Here is a 27,740-nt window from a genome sequence, read left to right as displayed (position 1 = left end):
CCTTGGTGTATGGGCCACGGCGCATAGGGGCATCAATGTTGTGCTCTTGTACGGTCCGTACCGATACAAAGGAAACCATATACGAATCGATATCAGATGTCAACACGGCAGTGTGAAGAGATGAGCTACCTCAGCTGCGGGAAGAGAAGATTAGCAATAGGAGAGTTAAGGCAGGAAAGGCAAGTTAATGTTTCTCCGAACAATCTGCTCCTTCCGTTTGAATCCCTTATTGTTTTCTCTCCTTGCCTCCCTCCGATTGCCAGCCCTCGGCAGGTACATGGCAGTGTCACTCTTTGCTGCCTCAAAGTCCGCGATAAATACCCTTCTTATAAATGTCTGAACAATCTCTCATCTTCTCTCCATTAATCTACCAACACTCAAAATGTCGACGATTATCGAAGGCAACCTGGATTCCCTGCTGACAGGGGATCTTTCTGATTTTGCACAGCAACGAGCTGCTATTCTGGAGCCGGCTTACGAATCTTATCTCATATCCACAGATCTTCGCGAAGGCTCACCCCGTCCCTCTTCGACATACCTGCTTCCATCATCCGAGGTTGTTGTCATAGTTTCGCGCTGCCCTGAGACCGAAGCTGCAACCGACCTGCACATCACCAAACTATCGGACACCTTTGCGGACAACTTCATAGGATATTGCCCCGAAGAGAAATGTGTGGTATTCAAGGGTGAGAGAGGGTTGATAGACGACTTCATAGACTTCGCAGAGTCAGTCGCAGGTGGAAAAGAAGTCAAGATAATCCTGAAAGCCCCAGAACAAATCCGGATGCCTCATGGTGGTCTGGAACATGGCCTCGAGTATGAGGACTTTGTGGCTCGTGTTGAAGTTCTCGAGTGCGCTATGTGGATTGGAAACTCACCAAGCGGTATGTACTCCCATCTCCCCTGTACCAGGAAAATTGAGGCTCTCAAGCACTGGGGAGACAGAAACACTCGGAGAAAGTTCCACTCAACTTACTCGTTCCTTGTTTCGCTTGTTCTCTACACCCAGGAACGAGTCTCGACTTTGATGATATCCATTAGGCCTTGGGGATCTGTTCGCACTTATATACTAACTTTGCTGAAAGAACAGGAAGAAGGCGGAAGCCGTTTCACCGAGCTTGCTACAGAGCCTCAACTTCCCGAACCTGTCACATCCAAACGAATGCCAACGCCCAACTATGTCTATGCCACAAATGACAACAATTTCAGTCATGAAGACTTGTCAAACATAAACTCGACCAACGCCAGGAGCCCAGTGACGGTTGCTTCGTCTCCTTTATCTGACCCTCCACCATCTCCTTTGATCCACACTCCATCATCTCCTCTATCTGACCCTCCCTCTGATATTGATGAAATTTCATTGCAGAACTGGGACGATCTAGATGCGTCGTCGTCTTCTTCGTCTAAGGGTGCGGAGACCCCTCCTTCGCTGCGGGAGTGGGAATAAAAGTCGCTATCAAGCTCAGTTGGAACAAAACAGAAAGGCTGCTGGATCAGGAAGGGGATGAGATAAGAGCGATTTCGCATGTACAAAAAGAACTACGGTGGGAGAGTCAGCTTGACACTTTTCGATGACAGTAACAGCATGTCAGTGGGGTTTCTTCAAGCTGCTTTTATCTCCAGAATATCTGACCAAAAGGAGCAAACCGCATGGCTAGTTTAAGGTCTCAAATTATCATTTACTCACTTTACTTAGTAGCATCGCAAAGTAGAAAATTGAAGAGAAAGCAATTAAGCTCTATGTTCATTCATGTGTAGTATCTAGGTAGATTATGTGTAAGATCGTAGTCTAAACGCCAGCCAATGCCAAGTATTAAACCTATAGTTCAAGGAGGGAAAGAATAAGAATATCCGCTATCGAAAAAGCCTCATATGCATCTCATAAAATCGTAGAGCTGCGCCGTTTACTTCTTGAGACCGCAGTCAGAAGGGCTGGCGTGGTAGACCTGGGCGTTGATGCGGCCGAGCTTGACAGCCTGGCCGTTTGTGAGGGCGTTCATGGCATCGAGGCCGATGTTGAAGCCAGAGGCAGCGTGGTCGATAGCGAGGACGTTGATCTTCTTGCCCTTGTACTCGAGGCGGTAGCAGCCACCACAGTTGGCGGAGTTCCAGCCCTCAATGATGTTGACACCACCGACGTACTTGGTAGGGATGTTGCCCTGAGTCTTCCAGCCATACTTGGTGATGAGACCGTTCTTGCCATCAGAGCAAGAGACAGCAGTCATGGGGCGGGACTTGTCATCGTAGCCGGTGTCGTAGGAGACTGAATATTGTTAGTGGGTGAAGATATATCAGAGAATAGTGTGAATAGACTCACCAGTGGTAGCCGAGACGGCGGAGGTAAGAGCAAGAGCAGAGAGGACACCGGACAGCTTCATGTTGACGGTTGTTGTTGGGTTGTTTGTGTGTAAGTGAAGAGGAAAGTGGTGGTGGTGTTGAGAGGAGTGTTTGGCTGGAAGCTCGAAGAGGATGAGAGTGGTTGATTGTTGTTGAGAGTGATGATACAAGAAGAGAGGAGATATCTGGACGAGACTAAGGGCTCTTCTTATACTTGAGTTCTCACATATGTTCTCTAAGAAACCGAACGAACGAACCATGCATCTAACGTTACCCATCACGAGCCTCGGGTGACCAGCCTTTCCACAGCCAAATCGAGAAAACAACGGGGAGGCTGGAGGCTGGACAAGCCTAGATTTTCTCCATATAGCGTCATAGCTGGCATTGAATGGCAGATGGACTATCACAACCCGGCCGAGAAGCTACCCAAGCTCCATCGTATTGACCATCTCCAGGTGCCATCGCTGCCAAAATTGACTTTAGCAACGGATGCCAGAGCAAGGCTAGGCTACGCCGTATGCTATTTCGAGGAGCGGATACAGAACCTAGAGCCTAAAGGAAGGACGTGGCGTGCCGAAAGGTTGCTCGCATTACAGTTGACTATAGACAGGCCCAGACTTAAGATCCAGAATATTTCCCGTCGTACAGGGGTGTAGGGGTTGAGTTCTGCCGGTCATGGCCGCCATTTTGGGGCATTGTGGGGTAACGTTAGGTTGTTTTTGGTGAGGAATATCTCGTATTCTTGAGCTCAGCTTAAAGCTAGTGTCATCCTGTGAACAGCCCGACGTAACGTAGCTCCAGCGCATTGAAGAGGCTCAGGCTCACTAAGATCTGTAATATCATAGTAAGGCTACACTGAGCTTATCATGCTGCCCTTGTCGCGGAATCGCCGGTCATAGCTCTAGTTTTACTTTGGAAATACCTTAGTATTGAAGCTTCAATGTTGAATAATTAGTGTCACGGATTAGGACAACACCTCGTTCGATCAACGTGTCGAGCCAGTGATCCCATGACCTCACCGCCGAATAGCTGCATTATCTATTCACGACTAGTCACGTCTTTTCAAGAAGCATGACTGATCTCAAGGGTCCTACCTGTCTATCTCAGACTAGTCTTGCTCGTATTCTTCCCCTGCGTTGTCGATGCATCAAAGAACCGTCAATAAGGGAAACCCCGAACAGGAATTAATTGACAAGATGGTCTGAGCTATTGACGTTGTATTGCATCGTGAAAGCAACAAAAACACCAGGCCAAGAACATCGGATTGTGGATCGATAAAAACTCCGCAAATGGGAGTTTTAGCAACATGGATGATCCCATGGGGCATCAAGAGAACACGAGAATTTGAACGTCATGGGCTCAGCGATCTTCCTGGACAAAAAGACCTCAAGGATCCATTGTTCAAGTGCCGGAATTTCCGGCACTGGTGCAGTTACGAGACGGATCCAGGGTCTGGTCCTGTTCTGTTTGTGCCCGAAAAGTGAATCCGACGTGAGAACCCGTGATGCACTACTGGTATTGACATCATGGTGGTGAGATGCTAATTGAGGTCCTGTGCTATTTTGGGATATGAGGCTTGGAAGTTCTGGAAGCCTCTGAGTAGTGGGCTGTCGGCATTGCCGGTTGGGGTCGCACGGTCGGTCACTTGTTCACGGAAAACACCATTGAAATGGCCAAAGAGTAGGAATTGAATAGCTCCATGACACAAATGATCTACAGATACTGTATTAAAATTAGGGTAGTTCATATAACTTTAGATAGAATGTCAGATCATGAAAAATAAATCACCCAGAGATGGGATCGTTAAAAATTGGTTTACTCTTTGACAGGGTATGACAGCTTGCATAGCAGTGGACTTACTAGAGCCAAGTAATGCATACACGGATTTCTACAAGCTTCAAGATTTCTCTACTATGTAAATTGAGGCCCACAAACACACATACAGGTCACAAACAATACGTTGGGCAGAGACAACGGTGCAACATCGTATCCGTTAACGTCAGATATAGAGGATCAAGCTGAGCCTCACAAAAGAAGCCAAGGATTTAAAAGAGTGGCTCTTCTCGTATCGAAAAGCTACGTCAAGGCAACAAACATATTCCATATGCATAATGGCTCAGATAAGATTATCACCATCAGACTAGTAACCCGATGGCCCGATGCAAACCACTCCGATATCCCAGCTCAGCTCAGACCATTCAATGTCCAAATTTAGCAATCAGAATCCCTTCAAGAAACTCTCTTATCGACCAATAGATAACCTTTCGATAGATGAACTCAACCCCGCCGCAACAGTTCTGGACTGAAGAGCCAGAGTATTTTACCCCGCCAAATGCCATTCACTCTGCTGGTATTAAAGCAAATTTTCAGTGATAGGGCGCCCAAACCGCATGTTTTTTTGCTCATGTGGTGGAGAGCTCCGTCATCGGGGAGATTTTGACCATCATGTCAGTCACAGTAATAGACAATTCCACTATCGGCGAGATCTTCTCTAACGTGACATTTCAATCTTGAATCTGCAATTCGAATTCCTCTGTCGTGAGAAGTCAGAAAAAGGCGTTGGAATTGTACTAGCCCCGATTTGCTTCGCGCCGTTAGACCCTCTCTTTGCTATCTTGTCTCAAAACTTTCCTCCAAGTAACAAGCTCCAGTTCCGAACTTCGGCACACACCGCAGCAACCACCAGCAGCAGCAGTCATGGAATCATTCATCATCAAGACCCCCAGCTCCAGCGCAAACATTGGTCCTGGCTTTGATGTCATTGGCCTTGCCCTGTCCGTCTACCTTGAGCTTCACGTAACCATCGATCGGTCAAAGACAAAGTCCGAGCACCCGCTCAACTGCAAGATCACATACGAGGGAGAGGGCGAGGATGAGATTAGCCTTGACCCCCAGGTCAACCTTATCACACGTGTAGCGCTCTATGTTCTGCGCTGCAACGACCAGAGGGCGTTCCCAGTTGAGACCCACGTGCATGTCAAGAACCCTATTCCTCTAGGTCGTGGCCTTGGTAGCTCAGGTGCCGCTGTTGTTGCTGGTGTTGTTCTAGGCAAGGAAGTTGGAGGATTGAAGCATCTTGACAATGACCGACTATTCGACTACTGTCTCATGATTGGTAAAGCTAACCCCGCGATCGACTCTCAATTACCAACTAACCGCAATTCTAGAGAGACATCCTGACAATGTCGGAGCTGCCCTCTACGGAGGTTTCGTCGGAACATATCTCAAGCCCTTGACCCCCGAGGACGTTGCCCGAACCGAAATTCCGCTTAGTGAAGTTCTCCCTGCGCCAGCCGGAGGTGAGGACACGGGCAAGAAGCCGCCGAACCCTCCCTACGGAATTGGTCACCATATCAAGTTCCCCTGGGCCAAGGAGATCAAGGCTGTTGCTATTATCCCTGACTTCCAGGTTGCTACACATGCTGCGCGAGGAGTGCTGCCTGCGAACTACACTCGTCCCGATGTGGTATGTCAAACTCCGAATGTCTGGTCATGATGAAGCTAATACACGGCCTTAGGTCTTCAACCTGCAGCGAATTGCCCTTCTGCCCGTCGCCCTGGGCCAGTCCCCTCCCGATCCCGAGCTCATCCATCTTGCCATGCAAGACAAGATTCACCAACCCTACCGCCAGACTCTCATCCCCGGTCTGACCGAGATCGTCGAAACAATGTCTCCCAAGACCGACGAGGGCTTCCTCGGTGTTTGTCTATCCGGCGCCGGTCCTACCATTCTGGCTCTTGCCACGCACAACTTCGAGGCTATCGCCGCCAAGATTATTGCTAAGCTGCGGGAACACAACGAGAAGAAGGATCTGCCGTGCCAATGGATGGTGCTTGAACCGGCTGAGGGTACACATGTTATTCGCTCATGAGCATACAAGAGTGAAGAAAATAACCATGATGATGCTTAAAATACCCCCTTGCAATCAATATCATGACTGGGAAGCATGGACATGTGGACCACTTTAGAGGAATTCATGTTTGGCTGGCAAACTTCTGGGAAACGGGGATAGAGGGCCACGCCCAGGCACGGAGTATGTGAGAACGATTCAATGAGAATAACGCAATAAAAGGAAAATATAGACACAAATTTTAATTCAACAAGGGAAAATGAGTGGCTAACTAAGGTATCGTGTGTGCATGATATGTCGAACCAGAGGTCCATGAAACTGGCAATCTTGTACTATGAAGTTCCAGTTAATGAGGACTGAACGTCATTATGAGATAGATATTTAGTTTCAGAATAAACTCAGAAATCCTTCAAATATTAGGGTCTTATGATGCTAATATTCCATTCTCTGAAGAAAGGTATCGACCGAGTATCTCGTGTAGCTTTAGGTTAGTTCCACTTCGGCATCTGTGAACAGCGTTGCACTTGGGCATTCTATTGCCTAATTACATACTACCTGCTCAAGACCAGGAGATGAAAATCGATGTTTACACAGAGTAACAAGAATTTCTGTTGACTTAATAGATACTCTGAGCTCTGCTTGATCCGATGTTCAGAAGCCAGTGTAGGCGAGTTGGCTTCCTGTCCATATACAACCATTGGCTGGCACGCAACAATTCACAACGACTTCATGATTCCGGCAACTGAACCGGAAATTATCCCGTACTGTCCCAGATTGAGGGGAAGGTTTCCACCGATCTCGGCTGGTCTTACCATCTTTAAGTCTCGATAGGCCGAACCGTTACCGTTCCCCAACTACAGGACTATAGTTTCGCTGTAAACTACCCCGAAGAACCGAGGTCTGGCTTGCAAGACGGCAAATGCGTGCTTATAATAAACAATGTCCTCAGCGAACCCCTCACGAGTTGATAATTCCTCTGTACTTCTCAATTCATCTGTGACATAGAAATTACTGCCAGAAAAATGTCTGCTCCTCCGCCCAAGGGTATCTACGTGCCCGTTCCCACGTTCTTCGCTTCTAAGAAGACTGCCAACTACAACGCTATTACTCCACCCATCGATATTGAAACACAGGTCGCTCATTCTGTTTACCTGGCCAAGAATGGAATCAAGGGTCTAGTCGTCCTCGGCAGCACAGGCGAAGCTGTTCATATTCATCCCAGGGATCGCCACGCTATCCTCAGTGGTATAAAGGCTGGCCTTGAGAAGGAGGGTTTCAAGGATTACCCTATCATTGCGGGCACAGCGACAAACAGCGTCGAAGAGACTGTTGAACAACTCAAGGATGCTCAAAAGTCGGGCTCTCAATGGGGATTGTGTCTCGTTCCTGGGTACAATGCCGGTGCAGTTACACAAGAGGGTATTATTCAATGGTTCACTGCTGTTGCTGACCAAAGTCCCATTCCTGTCATGATGTAAGTCGTATCGACCCAGTTATACCAATAACCCCAGACTAAACATATGGCTCAGCTACCATTACCCCGGAGTCTCAAACAACGTCAAAGTTGCGCCCTCGACCTATGCTACACTTGCAAAGCATTCCAACATCGTCGGTTGCAAGCTCTCTCATGGCGATATCTCCGTAGCCACGCAGGTCGCTTCCAACCCATCTATCGATCACACCCACTTCCACTGTTTCACAGGTCTCGGTCAACAGCTCCTACCTGTTATCTCAGTTGGCTTTGCCGGTGCCATTGACGGCTCAGCAGGTTTCTTCCCCAAGTCACTAGTACGACTCTTTGAGCTGTCGTCAAAGACCCAACCTACAGATGCCGAGGTCCAGGAGCGAAGACTGTTACAGTTCAAGGTTAGCTCAATGGAGGAGCTTGTGGTAAAGTTTGGTACTGTGGGTATCAAGGATGCTATTAGCAGACTGAGAGGATTTGGAGATACAGACGGTACGAGATTGCCGCTCGTGGGTGGCATTCCCGGTGGCGATGCTGAGTGGGCGAAGTGGAAGGGAGTCATTGATGCTGTTGATGAGGTTGAGAAGTCGCTATAAGCATTGAAAAGTATAGAATGGATGAGAAGAATGTAAACTTCAAACATAGGACTAAAATCAGTGCACAACCTAACTCTAGAGCTGTGTGATCTTGCACATCATCTTGTGTATAGAACCAGACTCGCAGTGATGTGACTGAGCTTGATAAACCCTGATCTACAGTTAAACTCTCATCAAATAACCGGGCGAATGGTTTAGTGGTATAATACTCCCTTAGCATGATTCGACCGAATAATCTGGGAGTGGTCCAGGGTTCGATTCCCTGTTCGTCCATTGCAGGTGGTTAGATTCCACCATATATCCTCTTTTTGCAATCCAGGCAACTTGAATCTTTTTGTCCATATAACGTCCAAGTTACTTGTTATGATGTTGTTCAATGCATGTTCTTCCAATAGAAAGCATGCCTCTCGGTGTGCGGCAAGCTGACGTGTGATAAATGGATAAAATCGCTGTCAGATTCCATATCTTGCCGTATCTTGCCTGTTGAATGCTCACTGAGTCAGCATGTATGTTGTAAGGAAACCAGCATAAATCTGGCGAGACCTCGTTGTTATAACGCTCTTATGCTCCCTTTCTCTATCCGTTGTTCTCTGGTAGAATATGATTCTATTTGTCGTTGATATTCCCAACACTTTCGTCGCTTACACAACTCGGCCGAGTCGCGTTCCCACCAAGACTCCGTGCCTCGGCTCCTTCACTAATCGATAGTGGCATATCGCAAAAGAGCTTTGAACTTTTCAAGGGGCAACTAACTTCAGGGTTGGACGCTCACTACCTACGGCATCCTCGGCGTTTACCACAGGCTTCCTTGATTGGCAAGTTTCTGTCGCACGAGATTGCGCGGGTTTTTATTAACCGCAATCGGTTGAGATAAATACCGGGTGAATTCCATCCTTGTCATCCATACCAAAGGTTGTCGCAAACATCACAATCGCTCATCATGGCTGGCGCAAATAAGAAAATGTTCGGGCTTTCCCATGTGGTGCCTGTCATCATGCCTCTCGCTCTAGGTTCTGCTGGATATGCTGCCTATCGGGTCAATTGGGGTCCTCTGATCAAGGCTTTCCTTACAGGACCTGGCCGGACGTCGCGGATCCTGTTGCTGCTGTTCGTTGTGTTCAACTGGAAGAGCATGCCCTTTGCTTGGACTGTAAGTATCGACGGCCTCTTCTAGCTTCTGCACAACACCCTGACACTATATAGTACCGAGTCTTCTACGTGATCTTCTACCATACCTTCTGGCGCAAATCGCCAACTCTTGGACCCGAAGCTCTCTTCAAACCCATGATCTCTACCACCCACGCCCCTCTTCTCGAGATCGACTACAACTTACACAAATCTAATTCGACCTATTTTGCCGATCTCGACGTCTCGCGATCGCACCTTGTTACCTACCTCTGCCGCGCATCCTATATTACCCTCGCCCAGAACACCAAGACGAAGATTGTCCTGGACCCCAAGACCGATAAGCCTATCAAGGGCCAGATGAGCATCATACTTGGGGCTGTCGAGTGTAGCTTCAAGCGTGAGATCCCTGCGTATAAAAGCTTCGAGATGTGGAGCCGCATTCTATGCTGGGACCGCAAGTGGTTGTACATCGTGACACATTATATCCCCAAGGGAGCCGCTAAGCCAACATCATGGCTCGACCCCACGTTTAAGAAGGTTTCTGCGCGAGGCCCCCAAGATGCTGCTGGTGGATGGGAGAAGAAAATTTATGCTACAGCCATCAGCAAGTACGTTTTCAAGTTGGGTCGCTTCACTGTCAACCCAGCTATCATGCTTGGAGGCGCCTCTGGTCTTCTGCCCGAGCGACCTGGAGGCTGGACATCTGGTGAACAACAACTCGGCGATCTTTCTGCTGATATCTCTGATGTGGACTTGGATGTTCCTGGAGAATGGGACTGGCGACGTGTTGAGGCGCAGCGACGTAAGGGTATGGAGTACGCAAAGCACTTCCAGGAGCTCGACAACTTGCATGACTTGTTTGATGGAGGCAATGAAGGCGCTCTTGGCAAGTTCACACCCTAAATCAAGCGTGATAGAATGTGTTAGACAAGACAAAGTTGGATAAATAGAAGTAGAACATATAAATGGGTAGCAACCCGTTCTTGGATATTGGCGTTAAATAGACGGATCGTCAAAGTTGGGAAAGCTATCAGGGCACAATCTCGAGTGCTTCCTCGAGATGAACCTTTCATAAATATATGAGTTTTGATGACAGTATCGAAGGCTATCAAGATGTACAAGATCTTGAACAAATCTCTTCAATCGTTACTCCAGCCCCAATACATCGTCAGTCAAATATACGGAGGTAGAACAAGGGATATTCCAGTAGCTTTCCTTGCAAATCATCCAACCATCCCATAAGGAAAGTTGGATAGGTCGGCTCCGTTGAACACAAGATGAAAAACCCTCGCAACCCGGATTAAGTTCAATATCAGATCAAAGGATCAACAGTCAAAGGTCTAGCTAACTATCAATCCTGGCATCGACATCCGTCCCCAAAACGAGAAAGTTGAAGTTTTTCAGTTGACATAATTTGGTGGTCCACAACGCCAGGTTTTCCTGACTCGGTGCTTGACTCTATGTTTGGTCATCATCACAAAAACTTCAACCCATCTCATCCAGGTTCAGGTCTCTCCCAAATAGGGGAACTTCCAGCGAAGTTTAGAGTGTAAAAAAGGAGAAGACCGTCACCCAAAGGTCAACGGGATGCCGGCCCCTCGCACCAAGAATGAGCCCCATCGAGTAACCCAGCTTTCGCCGAGCAATCGCATACCTATCAATCTCGACAACAAATCCTCTGCGACCCGATACCACACGCGCGAGCACCAAGCGTCTACCAACCATCAACCTGTCAGACGACCCGTCTGTCTCGAAACCGACCAATCTCTCGGCAGCGGACTCATATCTTCATCCAAGAGGACCGAGAGCGGCAGAGAACGTGATTCAGAGCCCTTAACAAATTGATGTAGCGGAGGGCAGGGCCGGCGCAGGGCGAGGGCCTGGGTGCAGAAGTCAGCCGCTGTGCTTCTATGGCGGCGCGTTTCCGCAAGCTCCGTCGAAACGAAGACGTCCGGGGACTTTCTCCCAAAGCCAGAAAGAATGCGAGACGCTGCGATAAATCGCAATGTCTCTGTTTGTGAGCTTCGAATGGCGATTTATTGAGCGAGGGGCGCGGATGAAGAGAAGAAAGAAGAAGAAAAAAAAAACTGTATCCGGGTCGAGTTGAATTTTTATGCACAAAATGGGGCTGAAGTGTGGCGCTATGGATCAGAGCTTCCAGATGTGGCTGTACCTCAGCTAGCTGCCTTTTTTTGTCTGACGCGGGCTGGCCAATCCGAATTCGCGTTGAGAAGGCTGGGTCGCTGCCTTCGTGCCTGTTTATTCATTCGAAATACAAAGCTCGCGGCGCAACCAGTTTCAACAGTGCAGACATCAAATTCTCTAAAGACCTGTTTTTTAACCTGAGATACGTCGCTTAGTCAGTTGGAAAGTTCACCGAGAAGTCACTTATTTTGAGCCTCAGGAGTTGTTATCCAAAGTCAAAAAGGCAGAAAAAAGGGCCACCGACTGGCTTTCAACTTCTCCCCTTCAACTCACCGCAACCATGTCGGCCCTTTTTGGTGGTGCCTCGGCCGCAGCGACGACAAGCAACACTGTTGGCGATCTCAAGCAAGATGTTGCGCTCTCCGACCCCCCTACCGATACCATCTCCGACCTTTCCTTCTCTCCTGCGCCAAACGGTCCTGACTTTCTCGCCATCTCCAGTTGGGATAACAAGGTCCGCATCTACGAGATTGCCGCCAATGGCCAGAGCCAGGGGCGACACGCCTACGAGCACAGTCAGCCTGTGTTGAACTGCGACTTTTCCAAGGTACGGAGTTATGACGATCGAGCGAAATAGAATAGCAACTAACTGGGTTTCCAGGATGGAACAAAGGTCGCCTCTGCTGGCGCCGACAAGAACGTCAAGGTCTGCGATCTTGCCTCTCAGCAGGACATCGTTATCGGCACACACGACCAGCCAGTGCGAACATGTCGATTCTTCCTGAGCGAGGGCAACAACATGGTGGTTTCGGGCTCGTGGGATAAGACGATCAAGTACTGGGATCTTAGACAACAGGGACCTGCGGCAACCGTACAATGCCAGGAGCGAGTTTATACGATGGACGTCCGCGATAATCTCTGCGTTGTCGGCACCGCCGATCGATACATCAATGTCATCGATCTCAAGAACCCTACCAAATTCTATAAAACCCTGCAGAGCCCTCTCAAATGGCAGACCAGGGTGGTTAGCTGCTTTACGGACTCTGCTGGTTTTGCTATCGGTAGTATCGAAGGTCGTTGCGCTATCCAATATGTCGAGGACAAGGACGCAAGGTAAGAAGCTCCTCGGGTACACATCTCTTGACCGGCTTAGACTAACATATTGCAGCTCCAACTTCTCTTTCAAGTGTCATCGCGACCCCCCAGCCAACAGCGTCACCAATGTCTACGCCGTCAACGATATTTCCTTCCACCCCGTTCATGGCACATTCAGCACTGCCGGTTCCGATGGAACATTCCACTTCTGGGACAAGGACGCCAAGCACCGTCTCAAGGGCTACCCCAACGTTGGTGGCAGCATCACTTCCACGACCTTCAACAAGAACGGTTCTATCTTCGCCTATGCTGTGGGCTACGACTGGGCCAAGGGCTACCAGCACAACACTCAGAACTATCCTATCAAGGTAATGCTGCACCCTGTCAACCAGGACGAGTGCAAGCCCAGACCATCGCTCAAGAAGCGATAAAGAATCACGCAAATATCAAGAAGACGGGCTATAGGAAGGGAATGGATTTCGTTGGTTGATTAATAGTTAGCTGCGTTCTTGCGATTACGTACTGTACCACAATTGGTGAAGACTCCAAGATTGACAGGAAAGGGCCGAAAAGGATGGAACGTTGAGTTTCGACCAAAAAGAGCAAGGCAATGCAGGTGGTGGTGTTTTACGAGAGATGATACCATATATGCAACAAAACATCAACACAAACCTGGCATAGTATCCAATGGCATTCAACTTCGCTCGTGTTATCATATCGTATCTCAAGGAGATGAGCCAGTCGGCATGTGGACGAATACGTCGATGATCTCATAGACATTTATTCACAGTTACAAAGTTTGAGTTGGAAGGATAACAAAGGATATGTATTGATTCCAGTCTGCCACTTGGGCTTGTAGTTCATCATTGTGTATCGTTGTATAAAAAAGGATGGTTCCTAGCCACAGGAGCCTCTTGTAACGGGCTATTAATTGATACAACCGCACCTTGCTTCGCATAAACAGATTAAAACGCTTAATAGATCATCAGCTCTCTTTATGAGTAGCTGGTATAACCAGACTCCACTCTATCGTCCCTTTCGTGTCTTCACTTCATTCTCTTAGTTTTTCCTGAGCGCAGGTCCAGGAAGAATATCCTGAATCATACCGCCGAAGACGTCTCTGAGAAAGGTACTTCGGTCAGAGTCATCTGCCTTGGTTTCCTGAGCAGGCTGCTCATGAACAAACTTGACGTCGACGCTGTCCATGTTGACGGCATCCATGGTAGCCATGGGAGCACCGGGAACGACGACATCAGGGTCGACAGCGAAGATGACGGGCCGCTTGCTATACAAGTCGGCGGCATCGGACATTGAGCTGTGGTAGGCGCCATAGTTGTCAGGGAGAAGAGGCATGCGAGGGAGAGGCTCGTTGAAGTTTGGGGTAGCGTGAATCTTGGGCAAGACTGTGCTGTCGACGTGGTTGACAGGAGCACGAGAAGGTGTGGAAGAGTGGAAGCTCTGCATCAGAGGCCTTCGGCGACCAGAAAGAGATGGCTGAGGAGTAGGTCGGTGGGTAGTCTTTAGACCACGGGACTGGAAGCATTGTTAGTATCAGAGCTGCAATGGCCAATTGGAAGAGCGAGAAACTCACCTCAGAGTGCTGAGACTGCTCTGAAGGAGCTCCGAGGAGCTCGGCATACTTGGGCATGAGAGCGATACCGGCATGGCGCTGGGACTCGGCCAGAGAGCGAGTGAGCTTTGAGACGGGAGCGGTGATTCTAGGCATTGTGAAGGAGATTGTATGTGACAAAAAAAAAACAGAGGTTTGTTGTGGTGGTAGCAAAGTGTTGGCGGTGTCCAGCTACTTATACGTTTGGCGTAGTAGGTATGGATCTGATGGAGTGTGGTTGGTAGGTAGTGTATGGATAGCGGTCTACAATCAGGCGATGAAGAAGAGTGGAGGGTCCACGGATGCAATGGATAGATGATACAGGCAGGCACAGGTATAAGTAGAAGTAATTGGATGGTTCAATTGGAGGGAGGGAAGGAGGGTTTATGTATCTGAGGTGGGTGTGACTGAGACACCAGGTAAGATAAGCTAGAGGAGGGGGAAGGCGGGAGGGAACTTCTGGTAGCTTGACCTCAAGGTGAAGCAGGCGCGGATGCTTGTCCGGGAGGCCCGTGTGATCTGGGGATGGAATGAGCAACAGCAACAGGAACAGCAACGGGGTTGAGGAAAGACTCACTTCACTCGCTCACAGCCTCCACATCCTTGGAAGGTACGGTACCGATCCCGCCCTGTTAGCTCACCTTATTTTAGCGACAACAGCGTTGATCCCGCTAAAGGTAATGGAGTGTGGAGAGCAGGTACAGTCGGAAGCTGTGCTTCTGATAGAACCAAAACAGAAGGAAGGGTTGTGTCAAACAACTCTCACCCTGCAGCATATCCATCCTACTGTAACGACTGATGAGCTTTCAAACAGCTATTTTCCCTGCGAAACATCACAGTATCAGAAACCTCTAATAATATCTCTTTCGATCGTTGCAAACAAACAAGCAAATAGCATCAGCACCAGAATCAGCAAGGATACGAAGCAATGACCATACCATAATATAATGGCAGTCCCCGACTCGGCGACGAAATACCGAATGCCGCCCAGTGCAAACAAGGTCCCTCATGCAGGTGGCACATCATTAAACACACCCATGGTTGCTAATAAATACATGTTGAGATCCAATCAACAGCCTTGAAAAAAGACCCAGGCTACAGTTACAGCACTTACAGCACTCACCGTACGGGCCAGCTGATAGGGAGGGTATCACTGCGTTGCTGATTCCTCATCAAACTTCAAGATAGTCTTCTCCAGTTTTCGTTCTGCTGAGAAATTGGGTCCACGGTCCACTCCCGGGCTGGAAAAGGAGGCGACTATGGGGTTTCTCCAAGTCCTAAACTAAGATCTCGAGCTCGATCACTCGTTATATCGAACCACAGCTTGCTTGAGCCGTCAAAGCCCGAAAACATGAAGCTATCAAAGTAGAGGTTGAGGCAACCAGAGTTAGAGGTGCCAATCCCAAAGTTACCCTGTGCGTGGCTCAGGTTATTTCATCACAAACGTCCAGAGATAACAGTATCAGATCAGAGAAACAGTGGCGCCAACTTACGACAACTTTAGATACTGTGTGCAATGCATACCAACGCTATGCAAAGAGTGTCGCAATGTGCCGCCGGAAGAATTGACATGGCACCATCCTCACAGCCTTCAAACCATCACCACATCGAAACAGATGCGTGAGCGGAACTCGTTGAGCTCGAAGCTACTGTAACTTTAGGTGAGACAAGGGTCTACAGTACAAACAGAACAGCACCGCTTTAGCACCCCCTGCCTTACACTCAACCTTTCGCTTGCCACCAACAAATGCCAATGGCTGCTGACGAGTCTCGGCAGGGGACTCTGATCTGATGCACGTGGATTGTGCCTGTCGCTCTTGAGATCGCCAGTCTTTGAACCAATTATTGGTCTAGCATTAACAGGGCGGTCAGAAGCCAGCTGTACTGGATACACCGTTCTGAAGACACCTCTTACGCGTCGGTCACTCTGCTGTCAAGTTCGGAATCCGATTACGCGAGGCCTAATCCAGCCTATTTGGCTACGATACCATTGCAATCTCTTGAAATGAAGCCAGCCACTGACTTCTTTCTATCTCGCGGTTCTGACTATAGATCACGCCGATCGTACAGCTTAAAGCGGCATGGTAGCGATTAGTGTATGGCAGCGCGGCACTGAGCAAGGTTTGAAGAGCGGGAGAGGACCCGTGACACCCCCAAAGCTGTCAGTGAACAGGGAGTCAAACGTCTCCCGGTCCACTTCTAGAAATCCGCCAGCTCGGTCGGTTGCTTGGAGGCGGGAAGTCCCCCTTGGGCCGGGGAGACAGAGCGGACTCCGTACACAGATGGCCCTGTTTCCTACACCTCGATTGGGCTTTCTACCGGCAATTACTTGATCCCTTTCTTGCGAACTGAGATTCTGAATTGCCTCGGCTCAGAGCACGGAAAACCTCCGACGTCAGAGATTCGGCATTCAATGTTATCAGATGAAAGATCTGGAAGTCACGAGAACTAATCGGGGCCAAGAGCAAGCACAGTCAAGACCGAATCTGGCTCCTGGGTCCTGGGCTGACCCATGCATAAACTGAGGACCGTGTGAATATTGGGATTCGCGCGCGTCTGAGATTGTTGAGCTGCGCTGGCGGCTGATTTCAGTTGCACAGATTCAGATTCCAGAAGGAAATCCCTGGCCAAATCCAAACGAGACAGAGCTAGAACCGAACCATAGGGGCTTAAACCAGGGGGCGATTGCTATTGTTGGAATTACGGTGGCGCTGGTCAACAAAAATTGTTGAACGGGGCCTGTCTTCAAAGCTTCCTCACCTTGTCCTCACCGTAAGAGCTAGGGCCCCTAGTTCATCTTGGATAGCTGTGACCTTGACACCGCCATGTGCTTGACCGAAAACAGCGGCGATCGGATTTCCTCCCGTTCTTAAGATACCCGATTACGAGTTGATTCAGGGGCTGATACCAGAAGGTTATGACGACGCGCAACAAAAATAGACAGAGTATCATATCTTGAACAGAAACAAGATCCGCCAATCAAACTGTGGCTGTATGTCTATGATGATCCATCTCTGTGTTATCTCGAAATTTTGATTTTGGTTGTCAATGTCAGAAATTGGTTGGATCAAAATATGAGATAACAACTAGATGTTGCCGGGATACGATATCAGTCTTTCGACGTCGAACAGCTGCATGGCAACAATCTATCACTTTCTGAGCATCGGAATCTGAATGCGAACCGGGCTTATCTTGTGTTGGTGGAGGTCATCGCTGCACCTAATTGCAGGCTGCAGACCATGATTGCTTCAGCAAGGACTGGAGTGACCAAGAACTTATTGCCGTCATATGGCAGGCCGACATAGGACATTGAACATTCATCGGACATATGGCAGCTTTCTTTGATCTCGGTATACAGTCAATGGAGTCCAGGACCTCGGCTTCTAGCCGAAGGCCTTGGAAGAAAAGTTCAAGAAGAAGGACATGACGGACATAATGTCCGGTTCGGAAGATAAATCACGGAAGAGTCATATCTGATGCTCATGGGATGTGACAAGATGGCACTGGACCCACAGGGTATGATGAAAGTATCCGAGGTTCGATCAAGACGTGGCAGCTTGGGTTACCCATGGTTGATTGATCGATTAGATTCAAACTTTGTGCCTTGCATCTGCATTGCATATGCGAAACTCTCTACAATTCTTTTGAAACTGACAAGGACTACTACCTTCAAGTGAAGAGGTGATAATGTTAGTCCCATCAGACAGTTGACTCCGGTTCCTGAGTATCTGCAGGATCTATGAGTATACATTTTTTTCTCCAATCGAGGCTACAGACCAGATCGCCAATGGTGTCAAGAACCCCAAAAATACCCCGCCATCGTCAGGTACAGCATCTAAATCTGGACATCGACGACTCATGATATGCGCCTTTTTGTGAAGAGCAGTGGAAGAATGTGACTTCTAAGTAGAAGAAACATCAGAGAATCTGCTCTTTCATCCTTTCATAGAAAATCAGTGTCCTATTCGCTTTCCCAAAGAGAATAGACTGTTGCTTATCAATTTTGGATTCTATTATTACCCCTCCCCCGCTTCAACTAATACTCTTGCGATATCGCTTCAAAATACCCAACAACAGACTCTTCCAGGACAAATCTTTAGATTTCGCAAGATGGCAGACTCAGAACCCCGGAAACGAGCCGTTGATTCGCCCAAAGGTAAGGGGCCCATAACATGCGTAGCACAAGCTCTAACGTACAATCCCTCAGTATGGACGAGTCTCATCACGAACCTGGATTACTTGCCTGGCCTTCTCACGCTCGATCACTCTCTTCGCGCCGCCAAATCTCGTTACCCTCTTGTGGCACTATATACCGATTCATTCCCTCCTGAAGGTCATGCAGCTCTCCGCGCTCGTGGCATTCCCGTCCAGCATATTCCGTACTTACTACCGACTAAGGGCAGGGACTACTCCAACGATCCACGGTTCTACGACTGTTGGAGCAAGCTTGCGCCGTTTTCTTTGACTGAATATGAACGCGTCGTCCAGCTCGACTCCGACATGCTTGTTTTGCGCAACATGGACGAGTTGATGGATCTCGAGCTAGACCCTCCTTCGATTGCTGAGACAGGTGATAAGACGATCAGCAAACGTGTCTTTGCAGCCGGTCATGCCTGTGTATGTAATCCCCTCAAGAAGCCTCACTATCCCAAGGACTGGGTTCCTGAGAATTGCGCCTTTACCTCACAACACTCAAATCCCGATGCCGCGCAAACTGAGGCTGCGGATCCGTCAGTTGGACCCTTGGGCTTTATGAACGGTGGTTTGCAGGTTGTCAACCCTTCTCAGGGTCTCTATGCGCAAATTCTGGCACATATGGAGGCCGACGCCGCCAATATGGATTTTGCGGATCAGTCACTTCTTTCAGACTTATATCGGGACCGATGGGTTCCTTTGCCGTACATTTATAATGCGCTGAAGACACTGCGGTGGAAAGGAGTCCATGATGCTATCTGGAGGGATGAGAGTGTCAAAAACATTCACTACATCTTGAGCCCCAAACCTTGGGATGAGATTAACGAGAAGGGCGAGTGGACGGGCAAAGAGGAGAGTCACAAGTGGTGGGTTGATGCGAACCGTGTCAGAAAAGAGTTGGAGAAGGAGAAGGGAGTCCCTGATGATGGCTTCTAAAGAGTTGGGGGAAGTGACAGTATCAGGAGCACGGCGTTTGTGGCTAGGTGATAGTTCAAGCGATTGAGCTGAAGGCACATGGGTTGAATAGAGAATATAAGCAACAAACTTTGGGCGATCACTCTTTCATTCTGTTACAGGTATCTATAGTATCAAATCCAGTCCCAACAATAGGAAACATCCATGAGACAAAGAACCTTCCAAGGCATAATCCAACTCCTAGCTAAATGTGAAAAGAAAAAATCATTTAACGCATGTCTGTCCCCCCCAGGGTCTATGTTATGCATCTAAATGCATGTCCTGTTTTTGCCGATCTATCATAGACGAGTGCATGAAGAAAACATGCCTCTTTCTTAAAGAACAAAACATCCCTTTGGTCCGAGCACCGCTATATGCAGAATCGGTGAGAAAACACCGAGATGAAGATGAAGAGGACATGGGAGACCAGAGACACCTGTGATACTCCGATGTGATTGGCATCTCAAAATCATTGCGCCATCATATGTTGCCAACATTCTTGTCGTGTTCTAGATATATTCACCGAGCCAACGAAGCGACTTAGTATCGTTTGTATTTCTGGCAGTTTGTCAGTCAAGCTCATTAGCATTAATCCATATTGACTTACCTCCTCAATCCTTCGTCTGTTGTGGGGATCAATCGAGTTGGTCGCTCCCATTAGAGTCTGTCCGATTGCTCGGGTGACACCGACAGCAGGTCTGAAAATAATCGTCGGTGCTCGCTTTAGTACAGCCTTTGCGGCGCCAGTAGCTGAAGAGCTCTCCATGACCTCGCCAGGAACCGCAATGATGGCATCACGCACGAGGTTCACATCTCTGGCAAGAGATCGGTATCCGCCTCGAATGCCCGAGATGACACCCGTCGGTTGATCTGCATAGAGAGAGATTTGTCTCTGTTCTTCTGGGTCCATGTCATCCTCATCCCAGCCTTCGTATGCTTGTTGAGGATCTGAAAGCATGCCCTCGGCACCTTGTAATGCGTATTGTGTACCAACAGCAAGCTTGGCACCCAACTTAACCAGTTCGGTACCGGTCGTGCGAGCAAAGGCAGTGGCACCCTTCGATATACTGCGGATCACACGTCCATCCTTCTTGTACTCGCGAATAGGCACCTCAACGAGGTCTCTGAAACCGCTACCCACATTGACGAGAGAACGAACAGGTGCGAGACCAGCTAGAATGCCAGGCAGCTGGTTTGCCTTGACATCAGGCATCCAGATATCGTTGAGGGTCTTACCAAGCTTCTCAAATCCAGAGATACCATAGATGATGACATGGCGCAGAACCATTCTCGCCTCTTCGAGAACGATGAAGTTCATGAATTCAGTGGTGTGTCCAGATCGAAGACCAGCATAGTCAACTCTCTTGGGCTTGAAATCGAGCTTTACTGCTACGTTGTTGACCTCAGCTCTCTGAAGGAAGGGTACATCACTTTTTGACGTGTGAACAGGCACTTGATCATCCTTGAACTCGAAAAAGCGTGTGATGAAATCAAGAGCATCCTGATCTACATGCAGCCTCAGAGGGAGTAGGGTCGCTCTTAGCACAATCTCAGACGCCTCCAGCGAGGGCTGCGGCTTGACGTTGAGCAGTTCAAGATGAACCATGCTGGTGCCCATCTCTCGCTCTCCCATGTCCTGATCATAGGTTGCAAACTTCTTCCATGTTGAGGTTGGGACGTGGTCGAATATGTCCAGGTTGTCAATGCGGATATCTGTGCTGTTGAGAGTTTCCCCTGAATTTGGTGGGAAAACAAACAAATCCGCATCAACACCTCGCAACTCAAAAGTGATCTTGTGATGCTTGCTGCGTTTGAGCTTAAGTCGCTTCGACTTTGGTTGACGAGCACGTGCTGTCCTGTTGGTAGCAGAAGTGAAAGCCGTGGTTGCAACCGATTCAGTCTCTGTTGCATTGTCGTTCAAGCCTTCATTGATAGCTCGAGATAGTTCTTGGGGATCACGGTTTGCTGGGATGCCGATGTAGATAGAATTAAAGAGAAAGTCTCCGATGGCCTCTTCATCCTCCAGCTCTTCCTCATAGACGTGGACTTGACCAGCACGGGCCTGTCGTTCGTATGCCTTGGCTTCAACATCTTGAACTGCCTTCGTTATGACATTTCGAGTGTGAACCCAGTCATAGCCATCAAAAAGGTTCCATATAACATGTACGTCTCGTACAGATACCTTAATAGGGCTGCGCTTCACCAAGTCGCTGGGTGCTCGATCGTAGCTGTTCTTCTTCGAATTCCAGATCTTGGCTTTGCTGTCCTTCGAAGCGCCGCTACCATAGTAGTCTTCCTGGATCACAAGATCGTCAGAGTCAACTGTTTGCTGGCTCGCTGATCCAAACCCAGTCAGCAATACGCCCTCGTTGGTATCTTTCATCTGAGGCCCGGAGCGGTGCGTCCCATGTGAGATAATAGAGCTACTCGTGGCGTCGAAAAGTTCCTCGGCCACTGGCTCCTCGTCGTAGAATTGTGACTGAACTTGCAGCGGACTGTCTGTGTTATAGTCCGCCTCTGAATCGCTCCCCGCCATCTCCTGAGCACCAGCAAAGTCTTGGTCAAAGTCGTACTCTCCCTCGGGCCTACCGAAAGCTTCAGCTGAAATAGAAGCGAGTAGATCCTGCATGGGGACTACATCTGTAAGGTACTTGTTCTCCTTACTTGGTGGAGTTGGAGGTTTCAGCGCATTCGCCAAGGAGATCAGTGTTTGTGTTGAATCAGCGCACGTTTCCAGAACAAGAAGGTCATCCTTGAGCTCAACACAAAGCTGCTTCTCTCCATCATCAAGTTCCTTCACATCGACTACGACCTTAGCGGATGAGATGTAGCAAATGTCCACATATCCTCTCGCGCACATGTCCGCTACCTGGCGAGATGTCGAAGATGAGGCTCGCGGTCTTTGAGTTACTGGAAGTTCGCTTGTTGCAACTTCGGCAATGTCGTTGATCAGCAAGATGGACGACTTGTTGATGGTGAAGAGAGCATTGGTTTCTACGTCCTTGGGCAATACAGCGACAAGATGAGCATCTGTGAGAGCGATCACCATCTTCGAGGGTTGGCCCAGCGGGTTAAGTCCCAAAAGGCAATCTCGGAACCCAATATCCAGAGTCATCGGCTTCCCACCCTTGTTCTGCTCACCGGGAGAGCCAGGCTGCCCAGCTAAAGCATGATGCGCCTGGTCACCGAGGTTTGCTACTGAGGTAGCAAGGCTGGCTTCGAAATCTTGGGGTGTGGCGTCTTCTCCAAGCTCGAGAATATCCATGATCGTAGGGACGCGGTACTCAATGCACAGATCTTGCATCTTCAACTTGATAACTGGCTCGATCTCGTCGCCGATCATCCGCGCCATCAAGACTGGACCACGAAGTGAGATTTCCTTGGTTCCATATGTTGACGTGCTAACCAGCTCTTCTGACCTATTCCTCTTCACGGAAAGGTCGTGTATAGCTATGGCAACAAGTGAAGGGACCGTGATATGGCCTACATGAAGATCTTTGATGTCCGCACCGAGATGACCAAGCTTGCCGCCAAAGTCTAGACTCAGTGCAACCTTTTGGATCTTTGTCAACGTCAATAAGCCGGGTCGGTCATCCTCAGGCAAATATTTTGCGACGGTAGAAAGCTTTGCAACTTCCTCACCAAGGTTCGGTAGAACTGAGAGCTGGGTCATGTTTTGAACGCGAACATTCACACCATCGACCGAGAGTCTCAATACGGAGCCCTTTCTTCGCTGACGTAGCAAAGTATCAACCATGATCTCGTCGTTATCGCCATCGAATTGATGCTTTGAAGGGATGATAAGCTCTAGAAGTTTCTCGAGATCTGAATCATTAGGGGTCGTCAAGAACTCGACTCGAACTGTGGTGATCTCGGTGTTAATAGGAGGATCTGCTGTTGAGTTCTTTAAGTATGGCCCTGATATTCGCATCATGCCGCACCCCAAGCCTATGACCTCATCACGGCTCACAGCCTTAATGGAACTGGTTTCAACCAGCATGCTGCAGTCTTTTCCGATGAGCTCCACATAAGCGCCTCCAAAGCGCACGTTAATCTTATTTTGTGATGCCATGGATTTGTCATTCGGATCAACTGGGGTATCGAATCGAACCCCTCTAGGCTTTGGTGTAGGAGCAGCTGGCTTGGGTGTTGGGGCAGGGCTCGAGGCCATCGAAGCACTCATATTAAGGAAGCTGCTAAGGCCACCGAACCAGCTGAATGTCTCATCGAGCCGTCGCAGATCAAGTTGGAAAACAAGGGGTAGCGTCTGGACCTCTGTTTTAGTTTTGCCGCCTGATTGAAGGATTTCAATTCCAATATCAGAGCCTGCTGATAGAAATGTTTCTCTAACTGATGAACCCATCGGCTTGCCCTTGTCGAAGGATATGATGTCGCCGTTTGCATACCCGAAGCGGAACTTCTGCAAGTCTATCTTGGTCAGAATAGCTGGCTGTGTCGCCAATTTGCCCTTAATAACTGGCGGTGTTGATATCTCAGTCTCGGAGATGAAAATAACCAAGTTTTGCAAAGTTGTGTTGAGCAGAACTTCCTGGTCGAAAATGAATGCCGATGGATCCATATAACGCTCAGGTGTATCTGAGATCCCCCCAAGCGATTGATAAAGTCGAGTTTGATCTCCTCCAATGTTATCTTGAGGTTAGGCATCTTCTTTGGGCTAGTCTCCTGCTTCGTGCTCTCAACTGGGGGTGCTTTCTTGTCTTTCACAGCATCCAGAAGCTTCCCAACAACCATCGCGAGTAAGAAACCCAAAGAGGCATCGAATTGAAGACTTATGGGTGACAAATTCACCTCTAGTGTTTCGTCAATTTTCGAAGCTCCTGATGTAGCCTTGTTCTGGTGCATGGAAGCCGCCCCATGCATCGAAAAGGCACCTGGAGCTTGGTGGTATGTAGACCGTCCCATTGGCTGCAGAAGTTGGGCTACAGATTCTGGCGATGTAGGCTGAACATGCAGATGCTGGTGCTGTGATGGGATATATATCGAGATGGTTTTCAAATTCAAAATCTCCTTGACAAGACGCGTCGGTCCCTTGGGAGTAGCAACATCTTCCTGTTGTCTGATAGGCGTACTTGGATTCTCTGGGTCAGCATCAGTAAGACATGCCCTTGAAAACGCAGGCTCTGAAGATTCGCTATCTGAAGCATCTGATGATATTGCTTGATCCTCTTTCCGATAGATCGAGCGTCTCAAGGTAGTGGATGGTGCCATAACATTCCCTGAAGGATCATCATCGTCGTCATCATCTTCCCAAGCGCCGGGAATGAAAGGCTTCGACTGTTGTTCCACTGGCACAGTGGCTGGAGCCTCTTGTAACTCGGGGCTCGAAGGCTTGACATCCGATGTCTGAGAAGGAGTCACTTCTGGCATGTCGGGCTTTGCATCTATGGTGTCTGGCTTGGTTTCTTCGTTTGCCACAGGTGTATGCGCAGTCGTAGGTGGAGTTACCGCTGTCTCAACTGGCTCAACAGGTTTAGTTGGCTCAGATAATTGTTCCACCTCTTCGGTCAATTCATTTTGGAGTTTTGGCGAAGGTGTATTGCTATGAGAAGCAACTGGTGAAAAAAAGGTCGCTGATTGAGCGTTAGTCTGTGAGAAAGCACTCATGTACATACTCTCTGCTTCTTCATGTGTGTACATATGAGACTTTGCCAGATCTTCAGCCGATCTCGCACCAAAACTCTCACTTGAAGAAGTCCGGCTAAGCTGCTCGTTGGAAATGCCCCTGCTAGAAGCTTCCAAATTAACATGTGTCGTCGGCGTCTCGAGTGTCGGTGCAGATCTGGCTTCCCGTTCTGCTATCGTCCACTGAGGTCTTTCGTTCTCCAGCGCAGCTGAATGAGAGCCGTGTTCTCCAGGAAGAAACGTTGAGTGAAATACAGGTTCGTCGTTGGGACTGTTACTGAAATCGTGATACATCGATGCCCGGGGGGTCACTGGGCTGTCTTCTGCGTCATCGCCCTGAGGGCTTGAGAATTCATATGGGATTCCAAGTGCATCCTCACTGTCGCCAAGAGGGTATTCGTGCTCTGGAGACTCGTGATCGACGGAGTATTCATCTCTAAGACTCTGCTGTGAGCCAGCCAAAGAATTATCGGACTGAAGACTCTGGCGTGAGCCCACGAGTCGTTGATCGATGCTATGTTGCGAATGGACTAGGGGTTTCTCTTGCGGAAAAGGTGGTTGTGGTGAAGATATCCGCTCTTCTGATCGTATGCTTGCCTGCGATGATGTTACGGATTCCTCATGAAGGCTACTCAATGAGAGTGTAGTAGCCTGGCGTGACGGTGGATTCCTTGTCATAGCTGGGGAAGAAGCAAGCGATGGTGAAGTGATAGAAGGTGATCTCGCCAAAGCAGAAAAGACATTTGCTTCTGAAATGAGGTACGCCCGTACGTTTGACAATGAAACATGACGCTTGCCCTCCTTTGGTACGATGATGGGGGACCCTTCAGCGTTATCAGAGGCAGTGGTAACACCCTCGACATCGATACCCTCAAGTGCAACTTGAAATGACACCATCTCGGTCGTAGTGGAGTTTGGCTCAACAGGCACCTCAACATCCAGCTGAAAATTAACACCTTTTATCCTAACCTGCGTCCGGTCGACGATGCCCTGCAAAAAGTCGGCCAAAAATGCTGGAAGGGAAAGGGCTTGGCCTGTCCCGTATGCCAAATCGTCTTCACTGCCATCATCGCTCATAGCGACGGAAGCGCCAAGATCCTGGGTTTCGGCGGCCAAAGCATCCTCGAGTTTCCTTCGCTCTGATCGTGGCTGCGTTTCGAGGAATGATTGCGCAAGGTCGACGGTGTTCGGTACAGCGGCGGTCTCTTCGGGTGTCCTTGTGCCCGATGAGCGAGTCGGTTTGGATTCCGTTCCTATGACTTGCAGTGCAATATCAACACCATCGACCTCGACTATTATAGGACTCGTATAAAAGTCCATCGGGATGGTGACTCGCAGAAGCAGAACCTTGGCTTTTTGCAATCTGAATGTGTCGGGAAGCTGTAGCAGCTTGTTGAGTTTCTACGACGGAGCATCAGTGACCATGATCTTCTGAGTCGTTGAAGAATGCACAGTCAATAAACCTACCTTTAGCTTGATCCCGACATCGCGAAATTCGAGGACTGTATTCCTTCCTATTGCCAAATCTAGATTATCAATATTGAGAGCCTCGGCATCGAGAAGTTCCAGTCGAGAAAGGGCATATCGTAGCAGCCTCTTTGGCATCGAGGAGCTCCGGAATGACTGGAAGAGGGTCGCCATGATGTCGTCGTTCGTGGGATGCGATCGAGTGGATGGGCGGAGTGGCGATGACTGCCCACGCAGCCCAAGAGGGAGGGATGATAGAAGACGACAGATGGATATCGACTATCGAAATGGTGTAAGTTATCGACAGAGTATCGTTGCTGTCTAGGCAGAGGCCTACGTCGGCGTCTATCAGTCGGTAGCTTGAGGACCCCGGCCAGATGCGGGGCCGTAGAACATGTTTAGAGGAAATGGGAGAAGGCCATGAGAAGAAGGTGTAAGAGGAAAGAAATTCGCCCTGAGATCGGATAAATTAATTAAGTTTGGAGATGTGAATCGTGGCAGTAAGGGCGAGGCACCAGCGAGGCTGAAAAGGTTTGATCGATACAAACTTGGGTTCAAGAAAGGTAAAGTAACTAAGGTTGACAAAAGGTGTCGAGGCACACTTCCCAAAGAGTCGGGTCACCGTCACAGACAGCGTCACACAGTCACGACTTGCATGGGCATGGACGATGGCTGAGACGGCAACGCGCGGGCAAGTGGGGGAGATAGACCTTCAGTGGGGCCCTGTACTGCCAAATCCATACGAGCTCCAGGCGATAGAAGGCCTGGAAGAGACCCTGTCAATCGCCCCTCAAGGCGCTAAAACACTAACACATGAGGCTCGTGACTCAATTTCAAGGATCGTTTCGAGCGGTGCACCAAAGCAGCTGGTCCATAATGTATCTCCCGAGGGCATCTCTAGGGGCGTCATTTGACCTGTGAATTTCGCTTTTAGTGGGTGATACGACTCGCGCAACCTTTACTGTAACTTAGGTAACTCAATCGATAAGGTCGACTCACCGCGCAACACCATCACATTGTGCTGCCTGCGTCATGGATACTACAATGCCTTGATCAACTGTGACGTGGTTTGCTCTGACACGATTTGTTACGAAAGATCGCCTTTGCTGTTTTGGGTAAATCTGGTGAGTCAAGGCAGCTGCAGCTTCAAACAAATGCATCGTCGATCTCTATGCAGTCCCTTGATAGCCTGAGACAACGACATATTCACTGCTTATCACGCGCATACCCTTGCCAAGATTTCTTTAACGGCCGTT

General features: G+C 48.9%; 9 protein-coding genes and 1 non-coding gene across 10 annotated transcripts; 7 read left to right on the top strand and 3 right to left on the bottom strand.

Moving 5' to 3' along the window:
* Positions 1-382: 382 nt before the first annotated feature.
* BKA55DRAFT_537905 (uncharacterized protein) lies at positions 383-1,447 on the top strand (the record flags this gene model as incomplete). Its single annotated transcript, XM_046189973.1, has 2 exons — positions 383-884; positions 1,086-1,447. The coding sequence occupies 2 exons, from the start codon at positions 383-385 to the stop codon at positions 1,445-1,447; spliced, it is 864 nt and encodes a 287-aa protein (XP_046051072.1).
* Positions 1,448-1,904: 457 nt separating this feature from the next.
* BKA55DRAFT_592792 (Cerato-platanin) lies at positions 1,905-2,378 on the bottom strand (the record flags this gene model as incomplete). Its single annotated transcript, XM_046195447.1, has 2 exons — positions 1,905-2,263; positions 2,318-2,378. 2 exons carry the CDS (start codon positions 2,376-2,378, stop codon positions 1,905-1,907), a joined length of 420 nt encoding a protein of 139 aa, XP_046051071.1.
* Positions 2,379-5,034: 2,656 nt separating this feature from the next.
* BKA55DRAFT_592791 (GHMP kinase) lies at positions 5,035-6,209 on the top strand (the record flags this gene model as incomplete). The annotated part of the gene is made up of 3 exons (XM_046195446.1): positions 5,035-5,452; positions 5,505-5,803; positions 5,856-6,209. The coding sequence occupies 3 exons, from the start codon at positions 5,035-5,037 to the stop codon at positions 6,207-6,209; spliced, it is 1,071 nt and encodes a 356-aa protein (XP_046051070.1).
* Positions 6,210-7,169: 960 nt separating this feature from the next.
* On the top strand, positions 7,170-8,376 carry BKA55DRAFT_564232 (uncharacterized protein). The gene is made up of 2 exons (XM_046192476.1): positions 7,170-7,662; positions 7,718-8,376. The coding sequence occupies exons 1-2, from the start codon at positions 7,211-7,213 to the stop codon at positions 8,247-8,249; spliced, it is 984 nt and encodes a 327-aa protein (XP_046051069.1). The 5' UTR covers positions 7,170-7,210; the 3' UTR covers positions 8,250-8,376.
* Positions 8,377-8,432: 56 nt separating this feature from the next.
* On the top strand, positions 8,433-8,522 carry BKA55DRAFT_t148. Its single transcript has one exon. It is a non-coding gene; the product is annotated as a tRNA-Ala (tRNA).
* A 667-nt stretch (positions 8,523-9,189) lies between these two features.
* BKA55DRAFT_508377 (uncharacterized protein) lies at positions 9,190-10,280 on the top strand (the record flags this gene model as incomplete). The annotated part of the gene is made up of 2 exons (XM_046187421.1): positions 9,190-9,399; positions 9,453-10,280. The coding sequence occupies 2 exons, from the start codon at positions 9,190-9,192 to the stop codon at positions 10,278-10,280; spliced, it is 1,038 nt and encodes a 345-aa protein (XP_046051068.1).
* A 1,582-nt stretch (positions 10,281-11,862) lies between these two features.
* On the top strand, positions 11,863-13,048 carry BKA55DRAFT_509142 (WD40-repeat-containing domain protein; the record flags this gene model as incomplete). The annotated part of the gene is made up of 3 exons (XM_046187503.1): positions 11,863-12,129; positions 12,184-12,635; positions 12,691-13,048. 3 exons carry the CDS (start codon positions 11,863-11,865, stop codon positions 13,046-13,048), a joined length of 1,077 nt encoding a protein of 358 aa, XP_046051067.1.
* Positions 13,049-13,504: 456 nt separating this feature from the next.
* Positions 13,505-14,549, bottom strand: BKA55DRAFT_318189 (uncharacterized protein). Its single transcript, XM_046185670.1, has 2 exons — positions 14,209-14,549; positions 13,505-14,150 (listed from the first exon to the last, which is right to left on the bottom strand). The coding sequence occupies exons 1-2, from the start codon at positions 14,341-14,343 to the stop codon at positions 13,677-13,679; spliced, it is 609 nt and encodes a 202-aa protein (XP_046051066.1). The 5' UTR covers positions 14,344-14,549; the 3' UTR covers positions 13,505-13,676.
* Positions 14,550-18,336: 3,787 nt separating this feature from the next.
* BKA55DRAFT_688510 (nucleotide-diphospho-sugar transferase) lies at positions 18,337-19,356 on the top strand (the record flags this gene model as incomplete). The annotated part of the gene is made up of 2 exons (XM_046199220.1): positions 18,337-18,382; positions 18,434-19,356. The coding sequence occupies 2 exons, from the start codon at positions 18,337-18,339 to the stop codon at positions 19,354-19,356; spliced, it is 969 nt and encodes a 322-aa protein (XP_046051065.1).
* A 101-nt stretch (positions 19,357-19,457) lies between these two features.
* BKA55DRAFT_564223 (uncharacterized protein) lies at positions 19,458-27,135 on the bottom strand. The gene is made up of 13 exons (XM_046192475.1): positions 26,485-27,135; positions 23,959-26,418; positions 21,132-23,923; positions 21,053-21,092; positions 20,931-21,010; positions 20,814-20,891; positions 20,648-20,783; positions 20,472-20,614; positions 20,369-20,441; positions 20,144-20,335; positions 20,062-20,107; positions 19,982-20,025; positions 19,458-19,932 (listed from the first exon to the last, which is right to left on the bottom strand). The coding sequence occupies exons 1-13, from the start codon at positions 26,656-26,658 to the stop codon at positions 19,915-19,917; spliced, it is 6,276 nt and encodes a 2,091-aa protein (XP_046051064.1). The 5' UTR covers positions 26,659-27,135; the 3' UTR covers positions 19,458-19,914.
* Between the last annotated feature and the right edge of the window lie 605 nt (positions 27,136-27,740).

Source organism: Fusarium redolens, assembly GCF_020744475.1.
Source record: "Fusarium redolens strain MPI-CAGE-AT-0023 chromosome Unknown BKA55scaffold_6, whole genome shotgun sequence".
NCBI classification, from domain to species: Eukaryota; Fungi; Ascomycota; class Sordariomycetes; order Hypocreales; family Nectriaceae; genus Fusarium; species Fusarium redolens.
Note: the sequence above shows the minus strand (reverse complement) of the source record. Positions and strands in the feature narration are given on the sequence as shown.

Excerpts from the sequence above, each read along its gene's own strand:
- BKA55DRAFT_318189 (XM_046185670.1), bottom strand. The coding sequence starts at position 14,343 with ATGCCTAGAATCACCGCTCCCGTCTCAAAGCTCACTCGCTCTCTGGCC. Across the intron at positions 14,151-14,208 it reads AGCAGTCTCAGCACTCTGAG|TCCCGTGGTCTAAAGACTAC; the intron begins GTGAGTTTCTCG and ends CAATGCTTCCAG.
- BKA55DRAFT_564232 (XM_046192476.1), top strand. The coding sequence starts at position 7,211 with ATGTCTGCTCCTCCGCCCAAGGGTATCTACGTGCCCGTTCCCACGTTC. Across the intron at positions 7,663-7,717 it reads AGTCCCATTCCTGTCATGAT|CTACCATTACCCCGGAGTCT; the intron begins GTAAGTCGTATC and ends CATATGGCTCAG.
- BKA55DRAFT_564223 (XM_046192475.1), bottom strand. The coding sequence starts at position 26,658 with ATGGCGACCCTCTTCCAGTCATTCCGGAGCTCCTCGATGCCAAAGAGG. Across the intron at positions 23,924-23,958 it reads GATCTCAGATACACCTGAGC|GAAGTTCTGCTCAACACAAC; the intron begins GTTATATGGATC and ends ATTTTCGACCAG. Across the intron at positions 21,093-21,131 it reads CGAGGTGTTGATGCGGATTT|CACAGATATCCGCATTGACA; the intron begins GTTTGTTTTCCC and ends AACTCTCAACAG.